The following is an 18,801-nucleotide window of genomic DNA, read 5'->3' as shown; positions in this document are numbered from 1 at the left end:
TTTGTTAACTTCCCCTAGCTGTATGCATTTACGACACTTCTACTAAAGCTTTCACACTGTTTAAGCCCTATTCACTATCAAGATAAGATCTCTTCCCATGTAAAAGGCAGAGAACTTCTAACAGTATGCTGGAGTCTTTGCTTTTCATTACTTAGTTGTGTAAAGCGGATGGTTTAGCCTTAGAATGTTTGTGGCATTTCCGATGCATGCTTCAGTACCTTTTTTTGCACTTTGTAGGCAATGTTGGATTGTTTTTTTTCAACTTAATCTATTTGGTCATTATAATCAAATTCTAAATGTTGTAATAAGCATTTCTAGTTAAAAATAAAGTTAATGTACAGGAGCTATGTAATATTGTATTACTAAACAGACAGCCACAAGTGCAGTTACATTGCAGACAACTGAGTCATGATTTAAATGGTGCAGCGGGTGCAGTAGCACCAGGCCCAAAAGTTGTCAGAATTCCTCTAAACACATGATATTGCTATATTTGACTACTAAACAGGGAGTCACAATTGCAGTTACCTTGTACTTGAAAGTGGCAGGTACAGTGACACCGGGGCCAAACACTCTAGGGACCCCACTAAGCACAGATGATTGCTAAGATTTAAAACTGAACACAGTCACAAGTGCAGTCACCTTGCAGACAAGAGGGTCGTGATTTCAATGGAGCAGCAGCTTCAATGACCCCAGGACCCAAAGTTCTAAGCACCCCACTAAAAACCTATAATTGCAATATTTTACTACTATACAGACCTTCGCAATTGGACCTACCTTGCAGTTGAAAGGGGCATGATTTGAAAGGTGCAGCAGGTGCAGGGGTACCGGGCGTAACCGTTTTCATAGCTGTTTAAATACATAATATTGCTATTACATCAATTAATTCTATTATTTCCCTCTTTCATTTTTTTAACATTTTGCTACTACTTACCCACACTCTACGACTAGTAACCGCACAGTAAATTGCCTTTTTGTACATAAACTTGTCACAACACTTTAACAGACTTTCTGTAAGTTATACTGTACAATTACTTAGGAAGCTACAACTTACTACAAAAAACAGCTTAATATTACTCACATCGCTTCCATTCATTTTTTTTTATACAAACACAGGTTGTACCTGTAACTGTGCACTTGTAAGTAAATATATCCGGCTGTTCGGAATGTCTGTAAATACACCTTTGGAGTTTGAGCAAACATGTGGGTTAGTTTAGGAGGTGATTTAAGATTGAATGGCTGTCAACTAATTCACCACAGATATCTCAACTTGTTTCGAAGCATATATGTCATGTAGTATAGGAGGGAATTTATTCTGTTTTGCTGTTTTGATTAGCAGAGTGATGTGTGATGGACTGTGTGTTCCTCTGGGGAGGAAGGAATGGGCCAGTAGCGTTAGTCTAGTCTGTGCCCTTCCTCGGCATCCTTGCTTGGTGTGACGTGTGCTCAAACGCTGTGTTTCCATAGAAAGAAACCTTGTGAAGGCAGGACTTGGCCACAGCTAAGATGGGCGGTTCTTGTTGGTGCTTCTACCCACCTCGTCCTCTGTGTGGAAATCCTGGCAGTCTCTCAGTATTGACCCTGGAGGAGCGACTCCAGAAAAGTAAGGGCAGCTTAGGCCCCAGAATGCTCTTAGGCGAGAAATGAATCTGAGCTCCCGATGGCTCTGGCACAGAATGCAAGGCAGAAGACCAGGACAAGGTGCATTCCACTGGGTGTCTCTGTATGTGGCGGAGACAGATTGGAGGTGGGGGTGTATTGCAGGCTGCAGGGGAGATTGGGTAACCTCTGCAAGACAAAGACACGCCTCTCCCGCTGCAGGTTGGAGATGAGTGGTGGCAATACCACCCTGATAATAGCACCTGCGGAACAGTGAGCTCTTCATAAACCTCTCCTTTTCCGCACTAGAACAGAGATTCTTCTATGGCATCGAAGGAAAGAGGCTGAGAAGCCACATGGCACCCAGCCTGACGGCGGGACACTCTGAACTTAGGTCTTGAACCCCCAAATCTTCCTATAGACTGGATTTGCATCGGCTTCAATCAATCAATCAATCAATCAAGCATTTGTAGAGTGTACTACATACCCGCAAGGGTCTCAAGGCGCTGAGAGGGGGTGGTGGAACGGGGGGGGGTGCTGCTACTGTTCGAAAAGCCAGGTCTTGAGGAGTCTTCTGAAGGTGTGCAGGTCTTGGGTCTGCCTCAGGAGGATCGGGAGGGTGTTCCAGGTCTTGGCGGCGAGGAAGGAGAAGGATCTTCCGCCGGCTGTTGTTCGTTGAATGCGGGGGACCGCAGCGAGGGCGAGGCAGGTGGAGCGGAGCTGGCGGGTGGGGGTGTAGAAGCTTAGAAACTGAGACGTCGTTGAGGTAGGCTGGTCCGGTGTTGTAGGGCTTTGTGTGCGTGGGTGAGAAGCTTGAAGGTGACTCTCTTTTAAACGGGCAGCCAGTGGAGGTCTCTCAGGTGAGGGATGATGTGGCTGCGGCGTGGGATGTTGAGGATCAGTCGGGCGGAGGCGTTTTGAATGCGTTGCTGACGTCGCAGGTGTTTGGCCGGAATCCCTTGCTAGAGTGCGTTGCTGTAGTCCAGTCTGCTGCTGACGAGGGCCTGGGTGACCGTTTTTCTTGTTTCGGTCGGGATCCACTTGTAGATCCTGCAGAGCATGCGGAGGGTGTTGGAGGAGGAGACTGCGTTGACCTGCTTTGACATGGAGAGGGAAGAGTTGAGGATGATACCCAGGTTGCGTGTGTGGTCGGTGGGTGTCGGTGCTGTTCACAATGTGGTCGGCCACTAGGAGTCGTCCCAGGCTGAGGGGGTGGAGCCGAGGATGAGGACCTCCGTTTTGTGTGAGTTCAGCTTCAGTCGGCTGATCCTCATCCATTCCGCGACAGCCTTCATTCCTTCGTGGAGGTTGGATTTGGCGGCATGCGTGTCCTTGGTGAGGGAGACGATCAGCTGGTTGTCGTTGGCGTAGGAGATGATGTTGAGGTGGAGCTGGCGGACGACGTGGGCGAGGGGGGCCATGTAGACGTTGAATAGCTTTGGGCTGAGAGATGAGCCCTGGGGTTCGCCGCAGATTATGTCGCTGGGTTGGGATCTGAAGGGTGGGAGGCGGATACTCTGTGTTCTCCCGGAGAGGAAGGATGTGGTCCAGTTGAGGGCTTGCTCTTGTATCCCGGCCTCTTGGAGACGTGTCTTTAGTGTGTGGTGGCAGACTGTGTCGAAGGCGGCAGACAAGTCCCGGAGGATCAGGGCAGATGTCTCACCGTTGTCTAGTTGCAACCTGATGTCGTCTGTGGAGGTGATGAGGGCTGTCTTGGTGCTGTGGTTTCTTCGGAAACCGGACTGGGAGGGGTCCAGGATGCTGTTGTCTTCGAGGTATCGGGTCAGTTGCGTGTTGACTACTTTCTCGATGACCTTTGCCGGGAACAGGAGTAGGGAGATGGGCCGGAAGTTCTTGATTTCCTTGGGGTCCGCTTTGGGCTTCTTGAGCAGGGCGTTGATCTCTGTGTGCTTCCAGCTTTCCAGGAATGTGGCTGTCTTGAGGGAGCAGTTGATTACTTTCAGGAGTTGGGGTGCGATGATTGCGTCGGCTTTGTTGAATATGTGTTGTGGGCAGGGGTCTGATGGTGATCCTGAGTGGGTGGTGTTCATGGTTTTGCGTGTTTTGTTGCCGTTGATGCTGGTCCAGGTGGTCAGGTGGGTGGCGCGGGTGGTGGTCGCCGGAGGGGTGGTCTCTGGCATTGTAGGTGCTGTCGTGGTTTTGAAGGGATTACCATCATTCCCCAATCTGATTGACCGCTTATTTCTTTGTTTCTGTGAAGTTGGCAAATTGGTGTTCTGAGCATGGCGGCAGCCCAAGTTATCGCATGTTGTGGGTCTTCATAATACCTGGGGATTTTTAGAAATCCTGTTTTTTAAACTTTTTTTTCCAGTCAATTAAATTTTTGATTATGATGTACTTAATTTGCAACCCCCACTGTGGACGATCCTGGCTGCATGCAGTGGGAGTTTGGTATCGCTACACCCAACCTGCTGTTGCCACACATACCGTGCTACGCAGGGGTGAAGGCTGTGCAGAGCAGGGTTTGGGTGCAGCGCCTGACTTGTGGCCCGAGCCTGCATCCAACTCCCCATTGGCAGCCCACCCCACTGCACAGGCACTTCCCCTGAGTGCATGCTGCAAGCTCCCCCCTGCACAACCTTTGACTGCACAGCAGGGTTTTGTTTTCTGCCTTCCTTGCAAAGCCAAACACTTATGTTTGGCTTTGCTTGTGCTTTTTTGTTTTCACGGTGGTTGAAATTAAGTTTGAAAATCGATTCATACTCTAAAATGGCAGCGTGAGTCCATTGCTGAAAATCCTACGCCTTTGGGTGCCCTCGACTGCTGCCCTGGGGTCGGTCCCCATTAGGGTCGGTCCCCCATGGCTGTAGGAAGAAAAGATCTCACCGTGCAAAGCTCGCAAGTCAGAGCTGACGTTTGCGTTTCAAAACTGCCCCTGGACGGATCTCTCCTCAGCTCCGAGACCCTGCTCCGGTGTCATCCAGGACTGGAGGGCAGTGGGCACCTGAAGATGGCAGCGGCTTAGGCGTAGGCCTTGGGTGGTGCTCAGCACTGACGTGCGGCCATTTCTGGGATTTGAAAGAAGCGCAGGCGCAGACCTGGATCCAACATCCTCCGTTCTCTTGCTCCGAGACATCGGAGCTGGGGATCTCGGGCTGGGTTTAGCGGGGCCAGAAGGTCTTTCTTCTTCAGTGCTGTGCAGGGCCACCTCGCCGAAGATATCTGGCTGTTTCTTACACTCTGCTGTCGGCCTACTGTCTGTCTCGGCGCTGACACAGGGTTTTCAGCTTCTGAAGATGGAGCAGCGCCTCCGCTCTCGTCGTGCTCTGGGGAGCGGCGCCTGCATGGCGCTACAGGCTTCGGCCAATGGGCGTCCCTTCCATGACCTCACGCAGGGTCGCAGTTTCCGAGGTCGGTTAGGAGGTAGCACTGCTTCAAAACGTTAGAGTGGAGTGGGCGCCGAAAAAACCCATTGAAAAAGTGTCTTGGCAGCAGGCTTCGAGGCGCACCTGATGCACGTCCTAATCCAATAGCAGAGAGAAAGAAAAGAAGAGCATCGGAGTCTACAGCAACAAACAAATGCTTGCAGCATGCTCCCTTTCACAGCTATCAGCCGATTACACTTTGTTTAAGAATAAACAGTCATGACGCCCGAGTTAAAATGGCACAGACAGTCCGGTCAAGTGTCACGCAACGCGTGTGACACTCACGCATTTCAGTGCGGTGATCCGCATCACCGCACTGAAATGAAATGTCACGCATTTTTGCCACCAACGCGCCTGTCACACTGTGCCCGTGGCTCTCTGACTGCTGCGAGGTGCGCCTGTGCCTGTCCCGTAACGTTAACACACTGACACTGCCTGCAGCTGAGCTCTCTGAGATTGAGCCGGCCGTGCGGCTACAAATGTATCAACACACACTCTGCCAGCCAGGGCCTGTTGCCCTGGAAACAGAAAATGCGGCAATTCACGGGCGGCGCCAGCAAGGCTCATGACACAGCAGTGTGTGTCAGTCTCATGATACTAGTCTGCGCCAGAGCCAATCACCAACCACAGCCAGGCCGGGGCCGGAATCAGGATGTGCGGCGGTATGCCGTCACGTCCGTCCGGGCCACAGGAACAGGAAGCTTGGTAAGCGGCGCGGGCGGGGAGTGCAGGCTGCCTTGCTCACACTCACAGCCATCATGGGGCTCCGGCCGCATGGATTGCGGTAGCCCCGCCGCCTACGCCCGCCACCGCCGCGGCAAACTGGCCAGCAGCTGAGGAGAGCCCCACCAGGAGGAGCCGTCCCGGTGGGGTGTGTGTGAGTGTCCCGGTCCCCGGAGGAGTACAGGGGCTGCTCTGCCTGGCCCAGCAGAATCAATGAAGACAGCACCACTGCTGCTGGTGAGTGAGTCTCTGGTTCATTGAGGCACCAGGGTTCATGATTGTTGATGCACTCTTGGGCTGCTTTGAGGCACTAGTAGAGTGCACGACCAGTCTCTGTGGGTTCGTGGGCTGCTCATTGGGGTAGCAAACGTGCGTGCCCGGGGGCGGTGGTCCCACTTCCCTGCCCGGCACCGCCTCACAATTATCATTGTAGGCCGCCGGATGAAGTCCTGCCAATGTTGTCTCAGTAGTACAAGAGTGCCCCCCGCCCTCCGTCCCATGATCTGCCCCCTCGCCCCCTCACTTGGAGCGCACACTGATCTCCTGGGCCCCTCAGAGCAGTGCCAGGACCCTGCAGCTCCTGTCCAGGCTCTCTGTCCCATCACACGTTCGGTCTCCTTCCATTTCTGGTGCTCTGCAACAGTTTCAAGAAGTTCTTGGAGTTTCTTGTTGCTCAATTGGCTGTAATTTCTGATATTTAGAAGTTTCTATTGTCTTAATTGCATGATTTTTGCTCGCGAGAAAGTGTTACTCATAGTCGTTGAAATGTCACTCATAATTTCACAAAAATTTTGAAAATGTCACACATGGCAATCTGAAACCTTGGCAGCTATGCACAGATTGGCAAAATTGTTACCGTAAAACCCTCTTGGGAAATGTTTTAAATGTTTTTTTCTCAAAAACTACTGAATTGATTTATACGGTACCAAACAGAAGGACAATCTAAGTACATTTTTGATTTCATGGCAAGTTTTTTTTGTTAATCTGTTGAGCATTTGGTCTGTAGAATTGAGCGCTTCTTTTTCAACCCCTCCCTAATTTTTAAACGTTTGGACCGATCTAAAGGAAACTTGGATAGATGAGACTTAGCAGACTGAGTGAGCGGGTAGGTTGCCACGGTTAGTGAACATCCGTCCAAGAAGTCAAAAGTTATAGTCCAAATGAAAAATGCATTTTCATTAGAAACACCATCCGGAACCACCTTAAAATGCTGTGCATAACTCTGGATTAGGTTCTGGACTCCACACACCGCATAAACTTAACCTGATTTAATGTTGCGCAACATCGTCACTTCCTGAAGTTGCCACAGTGTGCACCTTGGTCTTGCAGATGCCTAGCACTAATGTGGTATATGAACCCAACTTTACACAACTGCGCACCGACACAGGGGTAAATCCTCAGCCCCGTCTCCTGGACCCTACGTCGGATACATATATCTGATACTACACCACCTAGAACCCATTGTGTCAACTGTTTGCTTATTCTTTCTGTTTCCTGTTTTTGTTTAGTCAATTAAACAAATATTCCTCAAAAACTCATTGCTTATTACTTTACAGCATGCCCCAGAGTTTTATCACCCCACTAAGTCAATGTATTCATTTTATCTCTGATTTTAATACTTTCATTCGTAGTAAGACCACTGTGCAAGATTGCATTTTTTGAACAATGATTTTTAAAATGTGGTGGCCAGTAGGACCACTGCTCCTGAGGATGTAAGGATGTATTGAAGGCGCCACCATTGCAATGGTTTTAAATAAGTGTGCTAAGAAGTTAATAAATAAATAACCTTGACAGTACTTGACCTCTGATAAAGTTGTGTTCATTGGCATACTGATGAAATAGAAACTATGGGGCTCGAAGCAGATCGAAATGATACTTCAGTTATATATTGAATAAAGGTCCAGCGAGGCTGAAGCTCGGGTCATAATTGAAGACAATACAAACAATCCCACTAGGAGGCCATGAGTGAAGGCACGAGCCATCTAAGATAAGCGTCCCGACTCCTGGTTACGAATAACAGAGGGGGGGTACAGCAAAGAAGATTCTTTATGACTCATGTCTGGAGCAGAAACCAGAGTAACTGGATTAAGAATTATTTTGCCTGCCTAAAGTCCTCCACCACTCTCGACTCTTTGAGGGCCAAGAGACCTGTACTGGGTTTATAGTTGCTTGCTTCCTGTGTGTTCTAGTTGCCTTTCTGTTCAGGGTGTTGATATTGGTGAAGTCCTTGGCTGGTCCAGCATGCAAGGTGTCCCCTCAAACACAGTAGGTTTAGAAGTGTTCTCCGGTCTGGCTCATCCGGCATCTGCAGCAAGAAACCAGTGGTAAGATCAGGGTAGCTGCTTTCACAAGAACTCTTCTTAGCAGGATGAATAAACCTACTGCAGCTGCTGCTGCCCATATGGACAAAGAAATGCCAGCAATCTTCCCGCTCATCGCTGATGTCCATTGATTATGGTTCGAACATACCAGTTTGGCTCAAATGGTTTGGAGCAATCAAAACAACTTTAGAGGCTAATTGTTAGCCAGCTGCAATGTACCCCGAAGAAATGACTTTTTCTCCGCCCTGACCTGGTCAGACACGGTCTCTACACCCGCTCCTGGCCATCCTTGTAGCGCTTCCACACTCTGTGCCTGACTTTGCCCCCGATCTCGCCTGTGGTATTGTATTTGCTGCTAAAATTAATCTGTGTGCCAGACTGTGCTTCACGTTTCTGCTGCTGATCGTATTTGCTGCCTGAATTAGTTTCTGTGCCCCGATCTCGCCCTGCATCACCTTGTTGTTGTTTGGTGCCATTTTCTTGTCCCAGCAAGTCTCTCCTCCCCGCTCCCAGCCGCTGCTCCCCCGCGGCCCCACCCCCGCTCCCTACAGCACCTACAATCGATCCCCTCCCCACTCACCACCCCGCTCCCGCCTCCCAGCTCCTCCTCCCTCGCTCCGACCCTTCCACTCTCCACTTATGACAGATGCACTTGCGTGCAGCGTTCACACGCAGCGTGCGCGCCCTATGCGCGCCCTATGCGCGCCGATGGTGCGCCAAAGGTAAGCCAGTCTACGCCTGTCCGCGCCCAGTGCCAGACCCCCTGGCCCTCGCAAAACCCACTCCACCCGGCTAACGTACGACGCCGCATCCCTCATTGCACTCAACACCGGAAGAATCCCCGACTGCCACCAAGCCACCCCTGGACGCACCCACGGACCCTTCACCTGCCAATCCTGAAGTTCTGCTGCTTCAGAACCCACACAAACGCCTAACAAAACTCTAACAACAACAACCACCTGAAGTGCATCCTTCTCAACACCCGCTCGGTCCACAGACACGCCATTGAACTATGGAACCTACTCGACACCACAACACCGGATGTCACCTTTCTCACGGAAACATGGATGAACGCCTCATCAGCGCCAGACATCGCCATAGCCATCCCGGACGGATACAAGATCATCCGAAAAGACCGCATCAACAGAACAGGAGGAGGTATCGCCATCGTTCACAAGAACACCATCCGCATCACGACCACCACCGACGACACCTTCTTAGCCACTGAACACCTCCACTTCCAGATACACACCAACCCCAAGACCACACTTAGAGGCACCCTCATCTACAGACCCCCAGGACCCCGCACACAATTCAGCGAAGACATCACTGACTTCATCAGCCCGCACGCCCTCCCCTTCGATGACTATATCCTACTAGGAGACCTCAACTTCCATCTGGAGAATAACAACGACAGCAACACCACCACCCTGCTGGACATCCTCACCAATCTCGGACTCAAACAACTGGTGAACACCCCCACCCACTACGCCGGACACACACTCGACCCAATCTTCACCTCCAGCAAGCACATATCCTTCAATCACGCCACGGGACTCCACTGGACAGACCACAGCTGCGTCCATTTCAGCTTCAGAAAGACCACGACCCACCACCACCCGCAACAAGTTCCCCGAAGAAACTGGAACAAAATTGCCACCGACCAGCTCACCACATCTCTAAACCAAAACCCTCCCGCTAGACCAACGGACCCAAACCAAGCAGCCATCAAGCTCGCAGAATGGATCACCCACTGCGCTGATGAACTAGCACCCTTGAAAAACCCTCCCAACAAGCCAGGAAGCGAAAAAGCCTCTTCGTTCAACGACGACCTCAAGAACTCCAAAAAGAACTGCCGCACCCTCGAGAAAGCATGGCAAAGAAACCCAACCACAAACAACATGACCGCCCTCAAGAACGCCACCCGCAAACACCACCAGCTGATCCGCACCACCAAAAAATCAGCATTCAAGGAGCGTCTAAACAACAAGGCCCACAACAGCAAAGAACTCTTCAGCATTGTCAAAGAGCTCACCAAACCCAACGCCGGCAACAACGACATCACTCCCTCTCAAGACCTCTGCGATTCTCTTGCCTCATTCTTCCACAGCAAGATCGCTGACATACATAACAGCTTCGGCGACCTGACCACTCCCCCAACCACAGAACCGAAGCCCCCCACCACCACCCTCCGCGCCTGGACCCCGATCAGCACCGAAGACACCATCTGCACGATGAACTCCATCCACTCCGGATCGCCAACCGACCCATGCCCCCATCACATCTTCAACAAGGCCGACTCCATCATCTCCCCCCAACTCCAGGACATCATCAATTGCTCCTTCAACACCGCCACCTTCCCGGAAAGCTGGCAACATGCTGAACTTACTGCCCTCCTGAAGAAACCTACAGCGAACCCCACAAAGCTTAAGAACTACCGTGCCATCTCGCTCCTCCCATTCCCCGCCAAAGTCATAGAGAACACTGTCAACAGTCAGCTCGCCGCCTTCCTTGAAGCTAACAATGCCCTAGACCCCTCACAATCCGGTTTCCGAGCCCGCCCTCATTGCAGCCACAGACGACATCCGGACACTGCTCAACAACGGGGAAACAGTGGCCCTCATCCTCCTGGACCTCTCCGCAGCATTCGACACAGTCTGCCACCGCACCCTTGTACAACGCCTCAGGGACGCCGGGATACAAGACCAGGCCTTGGATTGGATCATCTCATTCCTAGCCGGAAAAACCCAAAGAGTCCGCCTCCCCCCTTTTAGATCGGACGCCACCGAAGTCATATGCGGAGTACCACAAGGATCCTCACTCAGCCCCACCCTCTTCAACATCTACATGAGCCCCCTCGCATCCATCGCATGCCAACACAACCTCAACATCATCTCCTATGCAGACGACACCCAGCTGATCCTCTCCCTCACCAACGACCCAACCACCGCCAAAACCAACCTACAAGAAGGGATGAAAGACATAGCCGAGTGGATGAAAAACAGCCATCTAAAACTGAACTCGGACAAAACGGAAGTCCTCATCTTAGGATCATCCCCCTCCGCCTGGGACGACTCATGGTGGCCACTGGCCCTAGGCATCGCACCCAAACCAACGGACCATGCTCGCAACTTGGTATTCATCCTAGACTCCTCCCTCTCGATGACCAAACAAGTCAATGCCGTCTCACCATCATGTTTTAACATCCTACGCATGCTCCGAAAGATCTTCCGCTTGATCCCAACCGAAACAAGGAAAACGGTCACCCAAGCACTTGTCACAAGCCGTCTGGACTATGGAAACACCCTCTACGCCGGAACCACAGCCAAACTACAGAATAGACTTCAACGCATTCAGAACGCCTCCGCTAGACTCCTCCTAGACATACCTCGCCACAACCACATATCTGGTCACCTGAGAGACCTGCATTGGCTCCCCGTCAACAAGAGAATCACGTTCCGTCTCCTCACCCACGCACACAAGACCCTCCACGACCTAGGACCCAGATACCTCAACACTCGACTGACCTTTTACACCCCACCCGCCAACTACGGTCGTCCAACCAAGCCATCGCCACGATTCCACACATACGAAGAGCCACCATGGGAGGAAGATCCTTCTCCTACTTAGCGGCCAAAACCTGGGACTCCCTCCCCACCCACCTCCGCCTTACACAGAACCATCTCTCCTTCAGAAAACAACTCAAGACCTGGCTGTTCGATCAGTAGCGAACCCCTCTCCCTTAAGCGCCTTGAGACCCTCTGGGTGAGTAGCGCGCTATACAAATTTATGACTTGACTTGACTTGTATCACAAATAGACGGTAAAGCTGATTATAAAAAAGAGCTTTATTTGTCCTAATGCTGGGATTTCCTCCATTTCTACAAGGACAATATTAAATCAGGGCTGGGTCCTAGACTGGGCTAGTTGGCTCGTCTATGTGCTGTGGTATCACAGAGGAGATGAACATCAATTTGAGAGGCTTGAAAAAGATCCTCAGCTTTATTATAGCATGTCAGTTTAACCTTGTTTGCCAGTAGTCAGTAGCCATGTTGTCCAGGAGCCAATTTCCCCCTTAGTCTACATACAGTTCTGCCTTTGTGGGCTGTCGTTCCTCCTCTGGGCCCGCCAGTAAACTTGAGGAGCACCTTGTGATATACTCTGTCCAGCCGAAGGGAACCCTATTGGTCGTACATTGGGGCCTGTGCATGTCCGTTGTTGGACTTGGCCCTTTTTGCAGGGTCATCCCTGAACTTTTTGCCTTCCTCCTCTATTTTGTCTGACCTGTTTTTGTTGGTTTTATGACTCTGGGCACTTTACCACTGCTGATCACTGCTAAAGTGCATATGCTCTCCCTATTGTAAATTGATGTATGGATTAGTGATTCCATGATTGACTGATTTGGTTTACTGGTCAGACCCTAGTACAGTGCACCAGGAGTGCCCAGGGCTTGTAAACCAAATCCTACTGGTGAGCTTACAGCTCTGGTTGTGCCACCCACAGAAGCAGCCTTGTAAAAGGTGTCTAAAGCCTGCCATTGCAGATCCGGTGTGCAGTCTGGTACTTACATGCTGACTGAGCAAGTGCACCCACTTGCCAGTCACTAAACCTTTCCTTTTCTTCATATCAGACACCTCTATGGTAGGCCCAAGGGCAAGGTGCATTGTAAGTATAAGGTAGGACATGCCCCGATGTGTGTGGCATGTCCTATTAGTGAATTACAGCCATTTTCGTTTTTCACAATTGCAAGGCTACCTGTTCTCCATAGGGCAGAATGGGTAGTTAGATTATTACACTTTGTAATCCTAACTGACTCAGGGAACATGGTAGAAATTCGAGTTTAGTAAGCCTGAACTCAGAATGATAAAATACATTTTTTAGTGAAGTTGGTTTTAACATTCTGTGTTTGAAAATAACACTTTTAGAAAGTATGTATTTTCTTGTCTTACTATCCAGGCCTGCCTCTGCTAGGTTGTGTATTCCTTGTCTGGTGTTTTTGAGTGACAGGGCTGGGGGATTCCAAGAGACAGAATGAGTCAGCCCAGTGATGAATAGAGAAATCTGCATCTAGATGGGTGGGAGGAGTTGTACCTGGGACCTGAATAGTGCTGTGCCTGCCTTCCACAATGCTGGCTACACCTCCTGGGGTGCGGCTGATGTCTCTGCCCTGCACAGTGAATGAAGAGAAGGAATCTTGTCAACAAAGTGCTCCAAGGCTGTTCTTTCCCTCCACAAGGCTGGCTTCACCTCCTGTGGGGCTTCTGATGTTACTGCCCTGCACTGTGAAAGGAAAGGAGGAGTCCTGTAAACAGAGTGCCTCAAAACTGGTTTGGACTGGGCAAAGGCCCCTCTGCCCTCAGAGGACAAAGGATTTTGGGGTATAAATATTGGGACCCTGATACCAAGAAATTAGATCACTTTTGGACTACAAGAAGAAACCTTTACTGAGGAGAGGACCCTGAAGAAACTGAGGAGAGACTATTCCTAAGCTGAAGTGCTGCTTAGGGGATTGGCCTGCAGTGGTTGCCTGACTGCCAAAGGAAGGAGAAAGGAACTTTGTGTACTTTGCTTTCAACTTGTGAAGGATCTCCAAGGGCTTGAAATAGAGCTTGCCTCCTGCTGAGAACACAGACTTCACCCCCCAGCTCCCCAGAGTTCTTTGGAAGTGCCTGCGGCTGTTCGGGGCCTTCTGAGGGACTGAATGTCGCAAGGAGCTCAACAAGGAAGAAGCATGTCTCTGTTGCTGCTGCTGCTGTCGCATCGTGAATGTCGGCGCTGTAGCTGTTGTAATGCGCCGCATCGAGAGAAGTGTATCTCAACGAAGAGGAAGCGTGTCGCCGTCGCTGCTGATGCCGTCGCAATTCCGACGGAGGGTGCCCCCGCTGTAGCTGTCTTATTGCACCGCATCGAGAGAAATGTCTCGCAACGAGGAAGAAGCATGTCGCCATCGCTGCTGCTGCCCTCGCATCTTGAATGTCGGCGCTGTAGCTGTCGCGTCCACCGCATCGAGAAAAGCGCCTCTCATCCCCCAGAAAAGTACGCCGCTGTCTGAGCTGCTGCCGTTGCATCTTGAATGTCTGTGCTGTAGTTGTTGCATTGTGCGGAAGCTCCTCGCAACGTCGGAGAAGAGTGTAGCAGCTGAAGCTGTTGCCGTCGCCTCGCTGAACAAGGGTGTTGCCGCTACAGCTGACACATCGAATCGAAACTTCTCGCATCCCCTAGAAGCGTGCCGCATCTGGAAGATCTTCACGTCTTTATTTATTTGCACCGGAACTTTGCCGCATTTTCCATCGCTGCAGCATTGCTTGTTGTGGAAGCGCAACGCTTCGTAAGGTACATTGACTCAAAGTGTGGCATCTTAAGAACTAAGCTAAAACTACCATCTTGAAGTACAGTATTGTGTATTTTTGTCATTTATGGTCTTGTGTTAAATCTATATAAAGAATTCTTATTTTTAATATACAACAGTGGGGTGTCCATCTGTAGTGTTGTCACTTGGTTACTGTATGTAGTCACAAATGCTTTACACACTGCCTCTGAGATAAGCCTGTCTGCTTGTGCCAAGCTACCAATGGGGTGAGCAGGGGTTATTTTAGGAGTGCACCGCCTTACCCTGACTAGAGCGCAAGGGTCCCTATTTGTCACAAGTACCTACCTGTGCCAACTAGAGATCCCCAAATCTAACATCCATATAAGATCCAGACTAACTTGCATTAGAATACCAGTGTGAATCTATAAGCACCTGAATGTCATGGACGCTGAGGTGGTCCAACTAGTGTGAAGTGCAGATTTAGACAAAAGCACTTTATTAGAAATGCATTGACTCCCTGTGTTGTACCCTTTTTTCTACATAATGCAAATTGCTCCCTGTGCTAATAATGTGTAAGTATTTTTGATTGATAAGAAGCTAGTATCGCTGGGTACGAGTTGCATTGTTCTGATGGATACTGATTTGAAACTCGGATGCTTGGCCTATCGCCTCAGGGACTTAACAGGCATTGATATCCTCCTGATAGGTGTCATGTCCCTGGAGAATGATACAGATAAGTTGCTCTTCGTTGCAATAAACTGGATGTCTTGAGCAATCTGCATAGGGGACAGAGGGTGGTGCATCCCTCTGTGCTGATAGCTCCAGTATTTGCAATTTACCTACAGCTACTCTTACCTGTTCATTCCTATTCAGAGTTTTCCTCTAGAAAATGTGGAATTGAGGGCTGAATTTACTTTTTGTAGCATTTAATTTTAAATGTTTCTGCGAATACCACGTTTCTTCGCACAGTGATGTTTGACTTCTTTGAGCTGCGACCTTCATGTATAACCATCCAAGCTTCTTGACATTCCCGTCCCTACACAAATAGAAGTTTGCACAGGGATTTCAATATACCTTCTATCTTTAATCCGAGTGTAAATGGACTCTGGGATCTCTAGACGTAATAGAGGTCTTTTCATCTCTGGATGGACCAGGCATGTCATAGTGTTACAGATTCTCATACCACCAAGGGCCCGGTTTAGGTCTCGGCGGACGGGTTACTCAGTCACAAGGGAGACTGATATCCTGTCCGCCGAAATATGAATCCCAAAGGATAGGATGAGATTTATATTTCGTTGGACGGGATATACTTCATCGTTGTGACTGGGTAACCTGTCCGACAAGATCTAATTAAGCCCCCAAGTTTGAATAAGTTTGGCGTAGATATATCTTTTTGGGACTGTTGATCTGCGCTGATCATACATTTTCTTGGACAAATCATTATTTAAGATGCAGAGACCAACCATGGGTGTACCCTGACATGGGGTGCCACTGTCGACAGTAAATGTAAAGGCTTTCAAGCAAGTCATAAAGGAGATCCTGATGACATATTTACGTTGTCGCCATTCATCGCAAACACAAGAAATTAGTCTTGAAAAATGATGCCGACCTTTTTGAATCTCGTTGAAGAGATATGCCACTGCTGGCTTTCGCTTACTGGAAACACTTTCAAGTCAGTGTTTCCATTTAAGGGAATTAATTTTAGACCCGATTATCTGGTACGTGTTGGACAGAAGAATGAATATGTCCGTGATTGAAAATGGGAAGGTAATATTTTAGACATTGGAGTATAATTGGAATTGAAGGTTTGATCCCTGACTCACTTTTATGACGTGTATATTCCTTATAATAATATTTACACCCTTGTTCCCGTCATCTTCAGTTTGTTGTTTGCCTTCATCTCTCTTCTGCTTTCCAAAGTCCTTTTTATTCACTACTTTTATATTTATTTTACTCACTGCCATTCCTTTCCCCACTCTCGTTTTGCCAGCCTGAAGAATTTCACCATTCTGTGCTTCTACGCAGTGGCGCCTTTCATACTTCATATCTCCTCTTGTATGTCTATATCCCTCACAATCCTCTTTTCTTGTGTTTTGTATACTTCACAATTTCTTCTTTTTCTTACTTTAGGCCTCCTTCCTGTGCGCTCTCTATCCTTTGTGTCATATTAGTTGGTTATCCTGTCCTATACTCTGACTACTTTCTGAACTCTTAAACCTCACTCTTTCAGTGGTTATTTGTCCATGCCTCTTTCAGTTTCTCTTTCCTAAAGTTGCCACTGTTCCTTTTTCTCAATTCGTTCATGACTTTTGCTTTTTTCCCCATGGTTTCTTCTTTTGTCCTTTCTCCCATCCTTTGCGTTCTTGCTGTGCTCTTCTCCTTTTCACTCTGCTGTTTGCTGTTAAATTTTCTTTCCCCCCTCTATCTTGCCCTCTTTTTCTCAAAACGTACCTTTGTATTTCCTGCTTCACCGCTCCAGTTCATTCCTGTCTTTCACTCACTGTCTTTTCCTCTATCAATAGGTAAATACTACAACTATGACAGCAGCAGAAGTGTGTACGCGAACAGTGTGATGTCCGATCAGTGCGCCGGCCAGTGGTTTCTGCGTGCCTCTGGTTTGGGAGACGGAAAGTATGAGGTGAGGATTTTTTTTAAGTTCCCTATAGCAGCACCAAATAATTCACAATATTTATTCATAATCTAAGACATAGTTTATGGTTGTCTGTAAAATTAAAATACCTAGGTCTGACAAACGGGCTGTCAGGAGGTGAATTCTTAATATATGATGTGGATGCTCTTACAGATGAAATTTGCTTCTTGAAGGCCAATTTTCTGATTTCCCTGAAAACCTTTTACGGTTCAACTGCTTTCTGTAATATTCTTTGGGAATGTTGGATCAAATGCTGCCAGGTGAAAGTTTTATCACTTGGTCTAAACAAAATCTTCTTCCCTGGTTCCATGTCAAAGGAGAGAAAACTTGCTCACCCTAGGGGAATTGCAGATGTGAGGCACAAGTCAATACTCTCAATGCCATGTTTTCCTAAAGGCATGTCAGACTTTGCCGCTTCATCAAGATAGTAAACGAGGACCCCTTTGAGGTTATGTTATGTAAAAGATATTTGATATAGCGCAAACAACTCACACCCGAATGTGTATCTTGGCGCTTTGCAACCAGAAAACGGAAAGTGCAGGTAGACTATTTCAAACTTCCACAATTTCAAAAGTTTTTTTCAATCTTGGAAGATCCTGGCATATCTGGATTTGCAAAGGTACCTTGTGCTAGTAGAATGGGACAAGATATGAAAACGATCTACCACAAAATCGGGAGGTGCGGATACGATGTTTTTTAGTAAAGCTTGTTTTGATGATTTAAGCAGTCGCGTAGGCTGCTATAGACTGAGCCTGCCTGATGCACTATTTCTTTCAATAAAAGCTTCACTCGACACGAGCCAACATCCTGTTCTCTCCCCTAAATTTCAACATTCTAACCCAAGAATATGTGTCTCTTAACAAATGACTGTTTTTGCTTTCTCTTCAGGAGAGGGATCTTGAAAAGCTGTAGAATTGTACCAACTGAGATTTTCAACGTTCTTCTTTCCGAGACTTTGGTATAACTGGTCCTTACTGGGGAAAAACAGGTCATCAACACTGGGGTGTATTTCAGAACGTCTTTGTGTGTTTCTCCTCCTGACCTCTTTCTCCTAGCTGTATTCCAAAGGATCTTTGTAAGAGGTGAAGGCCAACAGTGTTCCCATTTGGGCTTACTGATAAAAAGGGAAACCATACAAACCAACTTCACAAGCTTTCTGTCAACGCTAAGGGTGGACTTTCATTCCACTCAGGGCTGTGAGGCTGAACTCTCTATGGAGCTCCCATGAGTGGGAGCGACAAACTGTTTTGCAGTCTGAATCCTGATGGTATTCGCTAGATTTGTGCTGTATGAAGGGGGTGTGCCGCTGAAGTTAAAGATTTATTCATCGTTGGGGATTTTTTGTCTGTCACCAGATCGCACCCTCCTATTCTTACCTCTCACCACGGTGGATAGTAAAGGGTAGGGGGCTGAGAGGACATACCCTCTGTTTGGATGCTACTCCTATGATGAAGATGATGATGATGATTGGAGCTGCAGTCCTAAAATAAAAGAGTTAGACTCCTCCAGCATCAGTTAATAGATTGGTACATTTAGCACAAGCCTTCTTTGATCTTGTAGCACTTACTGATTTCCACATAACCAAGAGAATATCATCCCTAGATTCTTCTTTTAGAACAACAGATTTGTGGCTTGTGTCGTAGTAGTTATGCATGCTGTGCATACTCCTTCTATGTAGTGGTGGGCTTGGATTTGCTTTTGTTTGAAGAAGTCTTTAAGTCACAAGGTGTGATGCCACCTATTGTACGAAATGTGCATGGGCATCAGCACCATGGTCAGATTGTTTTGCCACCTATTGTACGAAATGCGCATGGGC

At 48.5% G+C, this 18,801-nt stretch overlaps 1 protein-coding gene across 2 annotated transcripts in view; it reads left to right on the top strand.

Annotated features, from left to right (window-relative positions):
• GBA2 (glucosylceramidase beta 2) overlaps positions 1–18,801 on the top strand; it is a 228,021-nt gene that overhangs the window by 191,970 nt on the left and 17,250 nt on the right. For both annotated transcript variants that reach the window (XM_086960013.1, XM_086960014.1), the window contains exon 15: positions 16,858–16,973. In XM_086960013.1, the coding sequence (XP_086816139.1) occupies positions 16,858–16,973 (116 nt within the window). The remainder of the gene's footprint in view (positions 1–16,857; positions 16,974–18,801) is intronic.

The sequence above is a fragment of the Lissotriton vulgaris genome, chromosome 3_1, assembly GCF_964263255.1.
Source record: "Lissotriton vulgaris chromosome 3_1, aLisVul1.2, whole genome shotgun sequence".
In the NCBI taxonomy this organism is placed as follows: domain Eukaryota; kingdom Metazoa; phylum Chordata; class Amphibia; order Caudata; family Salamandridae; genus Lissotriton; species Lissotriton vulgaris.
The sequence above is the reverse complement of the archived record's forward strand: the minus strand, read 5'-3'. Positions and strand labels throughout refer to the sequence as shown.